This window comes from Hoplias malabaricus, chromosome 17 (assembly GCF_029633855.1).
Source record: "Hoplias malabaricus isolate fHopMal1 chromosome 17, fHopMal1.hap1, whole genome shotgun sequence".
NCBI lineage: Eukaryota > Metazoa > Chordata > Actinopteri > Characiformes > Erythrinidae > Hoplias > Hoplias malabaricus.
The window spans coordinates 14,150,043-14,166,901 of NC_089816.1; the positions used below are offsets into that span (position 1 = coordinate 14,150,043).

At 43.2% G+C, this 16,859-nt stretch overlaps 1 protein-coding gene across 1 annotated transcript; it reads left to right on the top strand.

The window, feature by feature from the left end:
* Positions 1-6,096: 6,096 nt before the first annotated feature.
* dusp6 (dual specificity phosphatase 6) lies at positions 6,097-11,152 on the top strand. The gene is made up of 3 exons (XM_066648967.1): positions 6,097-7,014; positions 8,014-8,448; positions 9,410-11,152. Exons 1-3 carry the CDS (start codon positions 6,615-6,617, stop codon positions 9,724-9,726), a joined length of 1,152 nt encoding a protein of 383 aa, XP_066505064.1. The 5' UTR covers positions 6,097-6,614; the 3' UTR covers positions 9,727-11,152.
* The last annotated feature ends 5,707 nt before the right edge of the window (positions 11,153-16,859 follow it).

The following is a 16,859-nucleotide window of genomic DNA, read 5'->3' on the forward strand; positions in this document are numbered from 1 at the left end:
ATGATAATGTGTTATATTCGGTCCTTCATACTCATTCCAATTATGCTAACCAGGCTTGGACTGATGCTTGAAAAATGGCTGTCTACTATGTTTTAAAGAGGGGGAGGCCACATTTGAAGAAATACTGTGAATGTAATGAAGAACACTGTGTGTCATTCAAATGTTTACATTTTCACATGAATCAAGTATAGTACAGTACCGTGAGAAAGTCATTGACTACACTGCATTTATTTAGTTTCTGGTCAGAATGACCATTAAACACAGATCCTTCATTTTCCAGCATCTGGAATTATATTTTTGAAGCCATTTGCTGTATTTTTTTGCTGTGTTACAGCTATTATTTGTATTTTTCCCACCCTTCCCCGAGACAGTCATTGTGTTAACTTCAGAAGAGATGTACTGTCACAAAGAAGAGAAACTTAATTCATTTTCGGTGGGAGCTGGTGATTTCTGGTGACAGACGTCCAAAAACTATGCTGGTGAAGCAAATGGCTGGAGTTGGCATAGTGACTAGGGTGGACTATGTCCATAATCCTGAAAAGGAAGACATTCATTCATTCATTCATTCATTATCTGTAACCGCTTATCCAGTTCAGGGTCGCGGTGGGTCCAGAGCCTACCTGGAATCACTGGGCGCAAGGCGGGAACACTCCCTGGAGGGGGCGCCAGTCCTTCACAGGGCAACACAGACACACACACACACATTCACTCACACACTCACACCTACGGACACTTTTGAGTCGCCAATCCAAAAAGGAAGACATCACACCAAAAAAAGAAGCACATTATCCTGGAAACAAGTTTGTTGGGGATCTGCAGGTTTGCAGCTCTGCCTCGATTCAGTCTTCCTCAGGATGATTCCTGTCATTTCTTCATGCTGCACTCCTCACTGAAAAGATATTGTGAGGGTGGAGCTTCTGCAGTAGCCAGTAGGGAAGCAAGAATAGCCTATAACGCACCACTGTTCCTAACAAAATATAAAATAAATCCAATGTGAAACATTTAACTCATTTGCTCCAGAAAAGAGGGCTATAAAGCATCCATCCAGTTGTTGTGCCAGAGAGAGGATTGGGAACTGAAAAAACAGACTGCCCATCCTAAAGCTGGGCATTTGGCCATCCTAAAAGTAACAGAGTTACATTTTACATTTTTGCAAATTAAGAATGCAAGGACATGGTGAATACCAATAGGTATCCAGCAGGGCTGTATGTGCTTTCATTGCAATGCTGCACTGTGGCACTTTGCATCTGTAAAACCAGAGTGCTAAAGCTCAGCTTGACAGCATCTTGGGCTGTCACTGCCGGTATGAATGCTTCATTGGACATCGTGTATATTTTCTGCTTTAGATTATCAACACGGTTATTGCCCCAAGTAAATAAACTGAAGAGGAAAATGGTGTTGAAGCCAAAGATATGAATCAAGCAAATTCAATGCATCACTTTTTCTATGCGACTAAATATCAAATGCTAATTCATTCTTATACCATTCATTAAACTCCAGACTCTGAGCTTCGAGTAAACTGCTTAACAGGAGCGGAAAACGGAAGCCATTTATAAACATTCACTGCTTCAGCTGAACATTGTGTATCAACATGGCCCATGCGTCCAGCCTGTGTCCAGTGTCCGGCCGTGTCTCTAACAGTATTTCCTGTTTGTAGCCCTTCCGGTCGAGGCGCCTTCTTGTGTGGCTGCTGTCCCAGAGGCCCTGAGGGCTTCTCTTCCTGTTTTGGTCAAAGCTGCAAATGTGCAATTTGGAGCATGTCCCTGCAGCGCCGAGCTGAGTCCAGCCCACAACCCAGAGCACAATTAACCACGAGAGCAGGATACATACCTCCCTCTGGCTCCAGGCTCCTCTTTAACCAGGAATGCACACAGTGTCACTGCAGCCACACAGGCAGACAGGCTGACAGGCAGGTAGACACTGAGGCAGGGTGAAGCTTTTCAAAACTTACAAGGTTGTCAAGTGTCAGATATGATTATAAAGCACATCTCCACCCAGCAATTCAACCCAAATCACAGCAAGACAATATACACTAGATAGTTAAACATTTCTGTTTCTCCAACACTTCCTTGTCATAAAGTGTATTACTATGGAGTGCTGCAGTAACAGCCTCTCCTATTTTAGGAAACCTCAATGCTGGGACATGTCTATGAGGATTTGATTGCGTTCAACCCCACAGACTTTAGTAAGATCTTGTAGTTTGTTAAACAATTAGCTCTGGATCAAAAGCACCACTCTAACTCACCCCAAATGTACTGGATGGTGCTCTGTCTCTTCAGAAAATACAATTCCAGTGTTCAACTACCAAATGCTTGAGGGCTTTGTACCCCATAGGGCCACAACTAGGTATTAGGCAGGGTCAACTGCTCATGTGCAGCTGCTTCAGAGCATTGCATTCATTTGGCACTGCTATTCTTTGGAGTGTGTAAAACTGAACACTTGTGTCAGCAATGGGTCTATGTTAAAGTGTTATATATGGTTTTGAACAGTTTTTAAAGGTTTCCTAAGGCTACCTAAGGCTTGTGCACAGTTTTGCATGTGCTGGTTTAAAACAGCATGTGTTGAAAACCTCTTAGAAAAACGTTCATTACCTCCAGGCCTGCATCTCGGAACTCTGTGTACCCGTATTATCAACAAAGGACAGGACATCAGCAGAGCTCCCTACAGAAACAAGCATGCAAAGCTGCACAATGGGCAGCCGGCACTGGGAGGTGAAGTAAATATCCAGCAAACAGGAACTTCCCCTGTCCCTCAGGAGGCAGGCAGGAAGAGAAAGCCTCCCACTGGTGAAGTATAAGACACTGTGAGTGACCTTCGACCCCTGCAGGTTTAGAGGGCCACCCGTCCCCGGAGCACAGAGAACAACAGGGCAGGATCCGTGTGATTGAAGTGGAGCCGTCATTGTCTCAGGGCAGCAGCTCCACCCAGGAGCCCTCAGGGAAGCAGCCTGCCCAGGAGTAGGAGGCTTCCAGCTAAGGAAGTTTTTCAATGCTTCATGATTTCGTTACTTCCCAAACAGCCACACAACTCTTCCCCACAACGACAGATGTTTTTTTTTTTTTTTTTTTTTTAATAAGCTAACAATGGCAATCTCAAAGCAAAACCCCCACATGCCTGCAAAGGTCCTGCGGAAAGGTTTGGCCAAGTCAGATGTGATTGCACCATTCTTAACCTTTACTTGCACAAACATGATCCTGAATGGAAGAGTCATCTGAAGAAAACTTCACCCATCGCCACATCTCTAAAGTCAATGTTGTTGCAAAACAACAGCTAGGTAACCCTTCAGCTATTTCTGTTTAATGAGTGGTGTGGACGGATGAAGGAAACAAAAACTCTTTGGCCAAGATAACCAAAGGTACTTTTGGAGAAGAAAAGGATCAGCAAATTGAAACCATTGTGACATAGTCAGTCAGGGGCCAATTAAAAAGAGACAGGATTCTTTGATAGCAGGGTGATCAAAAAATAAAACTTCTTAATCTTTTCATCTATTACATCTTTTCACTTCTAACTAAATATACGGTTCCGCCTGGGGTAACTGCACGCTTGGAAAAGCAGGTGACCGTGTTGTTGCCTCACTCAGCGGTGGTGTGCAGGGCCTTGCTTTGACGCACCAGATCACATCAGCGCTGTTGTGATAATAGCAGGAAGAGGTGAGTTGTTATCAGTTTGCTGACTCCCGGTGTGACCTGCACAACCCTTAGCATTCAGGCCTGCTAAACTTTAACTGTAGATGTGAGTATCACTTGTTGGCACTTGCGTGACTAGAGAGAGGGTGGGGTCACAGAACAGCCGCCAGGAAGACTACAGTAGAAATACAGCAGCAGTGTAAGTAATACTGACAGACAATACACAGCCATGATGGAAAAGCACTGTCGCTTGAGTGGCTGTTAACTTCTCCTTTCAAGGCACTGAGGAAGTCCACCCCTGTTTCCGGATCAGGTTTTCAGCTTTAAACACTGACAGTGCTCCTATATTGACTTATGGAACCTGTTCCTACATCAATAATCTTGCGCTTTAGAATTCCCTGCCAAGGCAACATCCAGTCACCATGCAGACTAATATACATTACATTAAACTAATATAAATACAGCACATTTAGTGTAGTCTTTTAGTGTAACGTGTCTAGTTGAAGAAGAAGGGCCAAAATGATGGTGCTGAGAATGAGATTTTGTTTCAGACAAGGCCCCACCCACACTCTTGACCCTCAGGTGTGAAGAGAAAGAAAAAGAAGTAGGGTGAAGGCTGAACGGAAGATAAAAAAGCAGGAGAACTGCAGAGTTCCTAGAGAAGCGTTTTCCTAAAAGCTACAGGATAATGACTGTTACAGCGCTCCCGCTAAGCATTGTATGTTAAAAGCACTGCATCATTTTGCCTGTGTGGTCACTCTGCATATGAATGGCAGGTCTAAATGGACTATTAAGGGCAATTGACTGCTGCTGGAGACAGCGTGTCTGAGAACGTGGCAGCTACCCCTGCTTGTACTTTTCATTTTTCATCAATATGACAAAACTTTAGATATTGCAAACAGCAGAGCACTGCAGGGTTTCAGACTGGAACTTTAATCTGGACTGGAACTGGTTGAGCTAAAACAGGTAGAGCACAGGTCCATGACTTACCTGCCAGGTTCAGCAAGAGACTGACTGACTGACCAGCTTTGGTTTTTAATGATAATAACAATCACAGTATAAACATACTGTATAAACTTACACATGCTGTATCTTAAGAAACCCATAATAAAGCACCACTAGTACAGGGTTTTGAATGTAGATGTTGTTAATGGCTGTGGCTTGAACTGTTGGGCTCATTTTTGCATTTAATTTGAGGTGGTCCCCTTGGTTTACGTTCCTTTACAAATCACCATTAGCTGGTTGTGTTGATGAAAAGAAACAAAGGAACTATATCTTAAACATTTGAGAAGGGCTAGTACTGAAGGGCTTCTGAGTGTTAAAATGCACTGATTGTTCCTTTAATATGTTTATTGGACTAAAAGTTCACACATGATACAGCTTCATGGAGAGCCATCATCTGATCCCCTGCTACCAGAGCTTCAAACAAACCCTGAAACTCCACATGTTTTAAAGGTGCAGCAGGAGATTTGTCTCATTTTATGCCTAGAAATAATAACCAATTGAAAACAAAAGATGTTTTAGTAACTGGGTCAGCACAAATGCTTTCTGGATCTGAGAAAAACTGTTAGAAAAATGCCACAAAAACAAAATTGACTAGCGCACCTTTAAAAACAGAACGTTTTTTTTTCTTTTGCAGATGGCCACATTAAACCCAACTCTATCTATACCTAATCCTAAACCTGTTTCTTCAGACTTTTTGCTAACAGTTAAAGCCTATGGTGGACTCAACTAATTGATCTCATTTGTTTATGCATTTATTCAACTGACACATACTGTTACATACTCAGTATTTATTTATTAGGTTAACACTTTTAGATGCTAACACAGACTTTAGCTAAGACAAAATAAATAAATAAATAAAAATAAAAAACAATTAATGGTTTAACTTACCCTTGAATCAAAATGTAATCTTAATGTTAAACTTGACTCTGAAAATTAGTTTTGTAGTGATGAGTAATGTAGTTTGTCAATCTTTGGTGGTCTATAGGAGGCTCACACTCTGACGTTTTGTTTATTTGTTATAGATGACATGCATAGTATTTAAACATTTATATTTCTCTATGACATGCTCTCAGAATTATTTATTTATGCGTCCATGTAATTATATAGTCTTACACACTTTCTCAGCATGCCTTTTTGTTTTCGCCATAAACAATCATTCTGTTTTGTTCTGATCTCTCTCTCTCTCTCTCTTTCTCTCTCTCTCTCTCTCTCTCTCTCACTCTGTGTGTGTGTGTGTGTGTCTCCTCTGTTTGTTTGTAGCCGTTAGGATCCGGAGCGGAAATTCCTTTCCGTTTTTGTGAATGACAAACTCATTAACAATTCATAGACGCGGCCTGTTCCATCCGGCCCCGTTGCCGGGGCGACCAGCGCTCGGAGCCCTCCAATTGGTCGGCGAGCTTAGAATGCGGCCATTGAAACGAAACGCCCCTCGCGCGCTCAGATCCATTCACCACTCTGCGCCGCTGTCGAGAACGCGCATTGACCGCACTGAGCTCGCGCTCTATAGTCGTATTCGAATTGCAGACCGTGGACCGGGCCCTTATCCGAACGGAGAACGAACGCCACGATACGACAACAACAACATCAACAACCGGGTTTTCATTGCCGTGCTTTCTCTCCTCTTGGACGCCGAGCTCGAGACTCCGGCAGTTATATAACAGTGGAACGGCAACGTCAGCCGCTGTGGATTCCACTCACTGGCTGTGGCTCAAGCCATTGATAAACGCACGCGCACGCATTCATTCTCGGGCGCAATAGCATGAATGGAGTGCGCGCGCGCAACTAACTAACGGCAGAAAGGCACGGGAAGCGGGAGAAGAGCAGCAGCGAGGACCGTCGTCCGTTTTTAAAGGACCCTTCCGCGTGTTTACTCTTTTAATGCACGGGGCCTCACGCGTCCGCGAACGCTTCCGTCCAGCTACCTTTTGAGGTCTACGGAAAGGACGCAACGCTTCGACCTTCTTCGCTTTTTGTAGTTCCCCGATGCTCGATAAGGTGAGGCCCGTGCATCTTGACTCGGCGATGGCGATCAGTAAGAGCGCGGAGTGGCTGAGGGAGCAGCTCGAGACGCGGCGCGACGGCTTGCTCGTGATGGACTGCCGAGCGCGCGAGCTCTACGACTCATCGCACGTCGAGACGGCCATCAACGTGGCGATCCCCAGCCTCATGCTGCGGCGCCTGAAGAAAGGCAACCTTCCCGTTAAGGCGCTGCTCTCCAGCGGCGAGGACCGAGAGAGGTTCGCGCGCAGGTGCAAGACAGACACCGTGGTCCTGTACGACGAGTACAGCCGTGACTGGAACGAGAACGTCGACGGAGGCTCGGTACTCGGCTTACTGCTCCGGAGAATGAAGGACGAGGGCTGCCGGGCTTTCTACCTCGAAGGTAACATTATGTCCCAGACTTCTGTACACGGCAGGAATTAGCTTAGTGTGTTCAGGGTGTTCTTCTCAGGAGCCCGTGTTACGGACTGTAGGCTAATGATAATACAAAATAACCATAACAATAATAAATGTTGTTTTTCATATATAAAAAAATGACGGTTGAACATTAGCTCTAGTGCTACAAGCATTACACTGAAAGACTGGACGGCGCTTCTTCAACCCCGCGTTGAAGAGCCACTTTAAAACCTTTCAGTTAGCTTTATAATAGCCTAAAGTTTTATGTTCTCGATAAAGCGGCACTGAAATGTTCATAATGATGCAATGCCCTTCATTAGCCTTCTGATAAAATCTGTTCTATGGTAAAGACATTAGCTTACTGCTAAAACCTGCCTCTGTATTCTTCTCATTTTAGTAAACGTTACCTCAGTGAGAGAGCATTACCCTCGGTGATGGAGACTGTAAAAATAACTGTATATAATAAGATAATATATTATCATTTTTCAAGACACTTCAACCTTGAAAGTTATGTTTTTTTGGCTTAAAGAATAGGTTTAGTCCTGTATTGCTCTTCTAAATCCTCTGTTACACACTCAAATTTTGTGTTGGAACAGCAGACCTATGATCAGATCCAACGCTCTTTGTAAAACATATAGCTACAGTGGTTCTGTAAAACTAAATTAGGTCAATTTTAAATATTCTGCTGTGATTTCAAATATAAATCTAATGGTAAAAGTTTAAATTAAACTTATGTTTTTAATAAAAATTTTGTTACATTCTTGTTGACACATTTACCTCATAAATATAGCCAAGTTGGCTGAAAAAGGCTTTCATTTTTCTATTTAAACCCATAGCGATTGCCAGTGGGTTGTGTACATACCTTTGTCATGCCTTAGTGATTGAGAAAACCTCCAATGTTAGACCTGACTTTTACAAGGGTATGTGCTTGCTTTTGAACTGTCTCTAAAATATGCACTCAATGTTTTTTATTCATGTTTTACAGGCGGCTTCAGCAAATTCCAAGCAGAGTACCCTGCTCTCTGTGAGACGAACCTCGACGGCTCGTCCAGCAGCAGCTCACCCACAGCTCAGGTCCTGGGCCTCGGAGGCCTGCGGATCAGTTCAGACTCCTCAGACATTGAATCTGACATTGATCGCGACCCGAGCAGCGCCACAGACTCGGACGGAAGCCCCCTCTCCAACCCTCAGCCGTCTTTTCCCGTGGAGATCCTGCCACACCTCTATCTGGGCTGTGCTAAGGATTCAACAAACTTGGATATCCTGGAAGAATTTGGCATCAAGTACATCCTCAACGTTACCCCAAATCTTCCCAATCTGTTCGAGAACGCTGGAGAATTTAAGTACAAGCAGATCCCCATTTCTGATCACTGGAGTCAGAATCTCTCGCAGTTTTTCCCAGAGGCCATCAGCTTCATTGGTAAGCATCAGACACAGGCAAACGATAACATCTGCTAACGGATGTTACTATGGCCTGCATTTGTGCTGTGTCCTGTTATTGTGTTAATATTAAACACTGCATACAGTTTCTGTGCTTGTAATGAGCCGCTGTAACCAGGATGTATGCTTATAAAACTCAGATTAGACACGGTCTGTGTTGCCGTAAGAACACGAATGGTCAGCTTTGACTCTAGGGTGCTCTAGTAACCCAGTCCACAATGAGCAAAGAAAAGCAACTCTGGTTAAATTCTAACCAGCCAGTTTGAGTGGCTGTCGCTGTTCCTTCATGTTTGCAGAAGAGTTAAGCTGAGCCTTGTGTAATTGTGGTACAAAGGCTTATGATGAAACAGGAGAAGAGGGAGGGGGAGCGTAATTTGAGCTCAACAGGAAGGAAGCGGCATTGAAAGTAATGTAGGACAGAGCAATGTTTCTCCACACAATGGGGCCCATTTACAGGGGAATGTTGACATCCTGCTAGCCATGACAGGGTGCCCCCATGACTTCTACATTTACACGCCCAAATGGTGCCATTGTCAAGTAACCTGGTGAGCGGAAGGATCATTTGATAGGCCATAATAGCCCATTTCCATGTCAGATTCCACAAAGAAAATGGAAGATTTGTTTTTGCCCTGCCTGCTGTCATGCACCGGAGAGTTCGCTGAATGAGGGGGTTTTGTGTTAGAGCAGAGAGTCTAATGAATTCTGACACACAGCTTCTCTCCCGGCAGCATGGCTAATGTAGTATTACACATTTATAAGAGTACATCGCTTCAGCCACGCAAAGTTTGCAGATTGTATTATTCAGAGGGAAGCCAAGTTTGTGACTTCTTGGGTAGTGTTTCTTGTTTGAGGAGTAATGAGGATTTAGTTTGTCTATTGTGTATGTGTGTATGCATCTGGAGGACAGAAATGAATCAGCTCTCTCCTTCCTTTCTTTCCAGATGAAGCCAGAGGACAGAAGTGTGGCGTTCTGGTCCACTGTCTGGCCGGCATCAGCCGTTCTGTCACGGTGACAGTGGCCTACCTCATGCAGAAGCTCAACCTGTCCATGAATGATGCCTACGACATTGTGAAGATGAAAAAGTCCAACATCTCACCCAACTTTAACTTCATGGGTCAGCTCCTGGACTTTGAGCGCACTTTGGGCCTGCAAAGCCCCTGTGATAACCGTGCCTCATCGTCCCCTTCGCAGCCACTCTATTTTACCACACCCACCAACCACAACGTCTTCCAGCTCGACCCACTCGAGTCCACGTGAGAGTGGCCCTCCTCTGCTTCTGGTGCACCCCTCCTGGCTCAAAAAGGTGTTCAAATATTGAAACATGGGTTTCTCTTTTTTCGTCACCTGTCAGAGGGTTCCTGATGTTTTTTGACACAGTTGGCTGGAGACGACAGCTGACGTGAGTAGCCTCTGACGCGACATGTGGTTTTGGCCGAGGCGGATAGGCAGCTGCTGTAATTCTGGGACAAAGAGACAGAGAGCAGACACTACAGCTCTGTATTTCTCTGAGACTCTCTAAGGTAGTTTCTGTTTTTATATCTTCGTATCCAAGCATGTGAAGACTGTCAAAACTGACTGAACATTCAACGTGGAACGTCACACACAATACGGCTGGCGTGCCAAAGAGACTTGTTTGGAAGTGGACAGTTGTATACTCTGTTTGTTTTGTTTTTTCTAGCACTTGCACCTTCACATTTTTTGGGTGTGCTCTCCATGTCTTCAGTGAAGACTTGCCTGTTTTGGGGATATTAAAAAAACACCCTCGTTGATGATGGCACAGTATAGTGTACTCCAGTTTATTTGCGTGGAGTCATTTTTGAAACGTTTATACATGTGTATATTAAAGACTTTGGTAAGCCTTGCCCTAGCCGCAGTATACCTGTCGCAAAAAGAGCGGGTACTGAATCTTTTTTCCTTCTTTTTTCATCTATGTAAACAAACAGAATACTGATCAATATTATCTATGAGTTAAATGCCAAAAATTCAATAGGTTTGGTGAGAACATAAATATGTATATGTATAATATATTTCTTCTTGTTTTCATTTGCTTAATTGATGAATTCAGCCTTTATCAGCCTTTTTTATGCACCCTTCCACACTCAGAAAGCCACCTTGTTCTCTTGCCTTAGGTCTTCTGTACATAGGAGTAATGTTGTGCATTAACCTCTCAGAGCAATCCCCCACCCCCACCCCACCACTTAAGCTTATCTGTCACCAGCTATCAGTTCTCCATAGGATCGAGATATAACAAGTGGCACATTCAGAAAGTATTGTTTAAAAACTTGTATCTGTTTGTGTTCAAGGCATACCTTAAAACCAAGTTGGCGTAAACACGGATGCATGCTCATGTTTCAACCTAGAACCAGGACGCCTTGATAACTATTTGTTTTTGTTTAATGCGGGGACGGTGGATGATTGACCCTTGTTTTAGTGCAACTGTATAAGGTTTCTGAAATGTTGACATGGCAGGAGACATTTACATGCCTCTCCTCTTCAGGGAAATTATGTGAAATGCAATTTATTTGTCAGAAGAGTGATTGAAATGGTTTTTAAGGGGACATGTGTTCCCTCAAAGCGAAGGCCTGTTCTGAAGGAAGAGGGGCTACTTTTCACAGCTCCTCACTTCAATCCTACGAATGTAAAGAGATGATAAGTTATTAATAAATTGCTATTTTGTCTATTCAAACCTACTGATGCATATTTCTGTTTTCTTTTACATTCATCAAAGTTGTTTTTCAGTAACATTCTGGGAGTCACTCATAGACCAGGAATCACCCGAGCAAACAGAACACTTTCACTCATTCCATTCCTAGATTGATTTTTAACTGGGAGAACACAGCAGAAAAAAAACATTCTCCTTCAGGTCTGGCACGAGCGTATCCTCTTTTGGGGTCAAGGTTTCTGGACAGCCTTGTGGCAGTGTGGAGCAGCTGGTGTTTCAGAGCTGGGCAAAGGAGGCTGATATGTTCCCCCTCCACTTCCTGTATGGAGATCTGTGGATCAGCCTCCGCAGGAAGAGAGCTGTAACCCGACTCTGTAACCTGCCTCTGGCATCTGCTGGAGCCATAGATTATTCCAGTGTATGAGTGGTAAAAGCAAAGGAAGGAAAACGCCAATTTGATTACAGTATTCAAACTAGTGGTTGTTTATGACAGTGACACTGGGCATAATGTGAAGTGTTAACGTGTTGATTTATCAAGAGCAATGCAGATAAATCAGCTTAAAAAATTTGAATCAACTATAAAATGATCAAACCTCAGACAGACCTCAAACAGACTAACATTAATACAACCAACACTAAACCAGAGTCAGATTTCCAGTTTAAATAAACATTAAGTTCAAGTTTTACCTTCATTATAGCTTTCTATTCATTTCCTACTTTTGGGGGCTGTTAGTTCCTTGTTCTGAGAACACCAGCAAATTCTTTGCTGCCTATTTCCTTTTTCACTCTGCTTCTGTGGCAGCTACAGCTTCTTTTGAACCCATAGCGGTGAATGGTCTCCTTACAGAAAAAGGAGTGAGAGAAATACCTGTGGAATTCCAGTGGAATCTGTCAAAGGTGACAGTTTTGAATTTTGCTTTTGTGATGTTGACTATTTTGTTGGTCTGCATTTGCATGGTTGAAGAACATGATAACATTTAAGCACTTTCAGTGTAGTAATTTTTCAGCCATTTGTGGCTTGAATGTCACTGACTTCTCAGTGTAATGATAGATAGCTTGTGGTATAATTCTGAGCAGTTTTGCTCATGGAGCCATTGCCCCCACAGTCCACAATGACCTGGAGGCCGTGAAAACAACCCCACAGCAGGTTGAGGCTATACTTGGTCTGTGTGTTAATCCTGTGTGAAGGGTTTCAATCCCCATCATCCTCCAGTGACAGCCTGCCCTGCTGAGGATTTGCTAGCACCCCCAGCAATTTCCGGTCTTGTGGCAGCTCGAGTTCCAGCGCCCCAACAAACACACACACACACACACACACACACACAAACATGCTCGTATCTTCCCCTCACCACTGCTTGTCAGCTGCACTGCAGTAGTACTGTAATAGAGGAAGCATGCTGAACACTGTAAACTGTTCATTTTCAATCCAGTTTCTGAGCCTTGTGTATTGCGTTCTCAACTCTCTGTTCTAATCTTATTTACCCCTTTGGCCAATTGCCCATACATGAAGGCTCTACATACTGCAAAACTAGCATGTATGTTTCACATTGGACAGACTGCTTTTTGAATATCCTTAAACTCTAAACTATAACCAGCCATGGCCTGGTCTCATGGGAGCAGGTTTAGTTTTACTTTGAGTGACAAGATGGCCTTCTCTCACCTGTCACTCACTGCAATGCTAGCCAACATGACATCTTTTATTTGGATGGCCAGGGTTCTCCTGCAAATGGGTTGAGTTACAATGTCTTGGTGTTGGTGGCAGTTGGAAAAGAATCTGTGGCTGGTTTCTATGTACAAATGGCAAGCTAGTTATAAGGTATTTAATATTCATTAATAAATATTTCACTTTATCAGAAAAGGCCATGCACTAAATATTTTTGATTTGAACATATTCATAAATAACTCAACTAAGTTGTTTCCAAAAGAACCTGAACGACATATGTTTAGTCCAATATTTTCAATGTTGCACTCCTTTGAGTTAAAGTATGTGCACATATATGGGGCGTTTGAGTATGAGTGGTGTAAAGAGACAAAAGCTTTGCGTGACCTATCACCTTCTGTTACAGTAAAAGTGCAACAACTTTAAAGCACTGAATCTACATGTGTTTTCTGTGCTGTGGTGTATCTGTTTCTTCATCTCTGACACTTTCCCCCCTGTAGCAGACATCTGGGCTAGACTAAACATGTCAGGCCTCAGGGGGGCAGGTAGAGTTGGGGTGAATCTCAAAATCCATGTTTCTGTCTCGCATCACTGAGTCTGGAGGATGTCAAGGCTCACTTTAATACATCAGTGTGCTCTTGAAAAGACATCTGTGACAAGTGAAAGGAGGATTTAATTAATCACTTTTACACTGTGCTCCAACCTTAGAATTTTCTTATTTGTGGGTAGGTTTGGGCGTTGGCCAATATTCAGATGAGAAGACTCTCAGTGATCTGAGGGAGGGATGCATAAGCAGAAATGCAATGGCAGCAGTGGCATTATGAAGACTAGGTGGGTGTGGTTATGTAGGCAGAATTAGTGGGAGTGGCTATGAAGGCTGGGCTGGTGGGTGTAGTTTTAAAGCTGAGTCAACCACCAAGCAGCAGCCACGAAAACAGGCTCCCCCAGTCGACAGTAGCAGCATCTAGCAGCAATGATAGCAGGAACTAGCTGTCAAGCAGGGACCCCGTTGTTGGCAGTCCCACACACTAGCAGCAGCGATAGTAGGCAGCTATCCACCAAGCAGCAGTGACGACAATGTACTCGCTCAGTCAGCGGTCACAGCGGACCATACCAGTGAAGGCAAATAAGCTGCACTTGGCTATTTTGATTGAAAATTTCTAAATAAAAGAGAAAAACTAGACAAAAACTAAATATTTATAATACATGGGAGACAACCACCATCAATCAGAGGACAGGAAAGGGCTTATTGTCTGACATATCAAATGACCAGTACGTTGTGTGTGCTTGTGTGTGTGCCAGGGTGTTCCAAACAAAACAGACCCATCTGAAACAAAGTGGTAATGCCTGTCAGCAAACATGTCTTGTTTACAAGTTACTATCTGTTTCAAGTGTTTCACAATAACTTTGTAACCTCTCATTATTGCTGCACAGAGCGGTTCACTATCATGTCTGTCTTTTGATCTGATTAAAAAACAACACCACGTGCAGAAGTGGGTGCACATGGCAGTGTGGACAGTCCATCACCCTGTAATGGACAATTATCCCAGATCTGTGACCCTCTTAGCATACAGTGCAGGTCTGTATCTCTTTGGGCTGAGTGTTTTGGACAGAGGCTGAGACTGGGCTGAGTGTGTGGAGCAGACAGTGGAGTTTGTGCACTGTGTGGAGCGTAAGCTGAGCTGAGCGGCCGCAGGCTCAGCTCCAAACCGCCCACCACACACAGCTTCCGCCGCTGTGGTGAAGAAAACACTTTACCACCTCCTGTTTTCTCTCTCTCTTGGTCTCTTGTTTTCCCTCATAAATCCCTTCTTCTTTCATTCATTCAACTCATTCATTTGTCTTATCTATATTTTTTACTTTGGTGTCCCCATGTGTGTGTGTGTGTGTGTGTACAAAAATTCCCTGTATACAATATATATATAAATAATTGGAGAATCCCTAACAAGAGAAGCCACCTGAGACATAGTTTTCTGCTGTAGGGTTTTCTCCTGCTCCTGTTCAGCACAATCCGCCACCATGTCATGCATTGTACGGGTTTGTTTGTTTGTCTGTGTTTATGAACTTGTGTGTGTGTGTGTGTGTGTGTGTGAGTGAGTAGGTGGATATCATTAATAGCGCTCCACTCAGTCTCTACCTATACACACATGCAGGAATGCAGTAACAGAATGGATTGAATGGTGGAGAGCACAGTGTGGGGCTTTGTTGGAGATCATGCTTCTAGTTTCATTTCTCTTGTGCATTTCCCAGATCAGAAAAACAGGCCCGGTTCTGTGCTCAGTATCGCTTATAGTCACCAGGCTGAACAAAAAGCAGTCAGAAAGTAGATAATGCGTCCACTGTGCTGTAACTCGTTAGTCTCTGTGCTCACTTTGGGGATTGTTTAGCTGGACACACCATCAAATGTTGTTACTGTTCATGCTGAAAACCCTATTATTATTTAGTTCCGGTTCAGAACAAAACTTTCTGGTTCCAGAACCTGTTTATGTTGTTGGAAATGTGGTGAATAGTTTATAATTAGGTGTAAGAATGGGAAACATATCCCTTCCATGTTGGTGGAAAAAGGCTAGCACTAGCCATCTCATAAGAATTCTGTAAGCACTAAACATTTTTCTGAGCTATATTATATTATATATCATTCACTGTGTTTAGAGTCGTGTATGAAGGTGTTTAGTTTTCACACATTGTATAATAATAATAAGAATTTTTGTTATTTAATAATAAAGATTTTGTTATTTATGGATGCCATAATATTTTCTAGAGTAATAGTACTCTTCTTTCAATTGATGTATCCATGCTCCACCCACAAATACATACTTTGCTAGTTACAGTTGCTATGTTTTTATTTTTATTCATTTTTGTTTTTATTTTCTCACTTCAGAACCTGACCTTGATAATGTTCATGTGGCTAAATGCCATCAAATATTCACAGTCTATGTCTAGACTGTTCCAGAAAAGTAGAGGCTCTTACTGCTGCAAAGAGACACAAATGAAGAGCCTTCAGGAGGAATGCTGGGGTTGGGTAAGCCGGTGTCCGCAAACTGTGTATGCCAGTCTAGTTCACAGTAAAGAATAACCGTGGTCATGTGAAAGGTTATTGTTAATGAGCCTTTCCTAAGGTATTATATTAATGTGAAGAGCTGGACCCTGAGATTTCAGTCCAGGTTTATTCTGAGAATGTCGTGAATTTTCACAGAAACTTATTATATCCCATACCAGCCAATCCCGACCTCACACTACAGCATCTGCTCTGGGAAAATTAGTCTGAATCTGTATGTGTATGTACATCCTCCACTAAGGATGCTTGTGTTTGTGTGTGTGTGTGATCTTGTGGTTGTCAGGTGAGTGGCTTAACCTTGGAAAAATTTACACCAGCAAAGCAAGCTCCGGAACACACACGTAAACACAAACACACACACACACACACACACACACATACAATCATGAAGAAAGAAAGAAAGAAAGAAAGAAAGAGAGAGAGAGAGGGGGAAAGAGAGAGAGAGAGCCTTGAGGCTGAGTAAAAATAGAGCTTTATATAAGCCTCATCTGAGCACATTCATTATCTTAAGAAATGACCAAAGCAAAAGCACTCATGTGGACAGGTAAAAAGCACACCACACACCCTGTTTGCCAGTACAGGAACCTGAACTCGGAGTCATAGCTCATCTGCCCTTTGGCTGCTTTGTCCAGTGCAGGGTCAGCTGATGATATAGTGTCAACAGGTGTTCAAAATTTGAACTCTAAAGCAGTAATAGAGTTTGATTCATTTAAATCGGGTCAGTAATGTCGCTTTTTTAATGGATTTGACTGGCTAGCCCATGTGAGATAAATGACCAATGGAATGTGTTCAGATGGACTTTGTGAATGTGTACATTCCTGAGCTGACAAAGTCTTAATTACAGTTAGCAAACTTGAGCAAATTCATGCTAACAAAGTCAGACCTGGGGCGGCACGGTGGCACAGCAGGTAGTGTCACAGTCACATAGCTCCGGGTGACTGTGAGGAGTTGGTGTGTTCTCCCCGTGTCTGCATTGGTTTCCTCCAGGTGCTCCGGTTTCCTCCCACAGT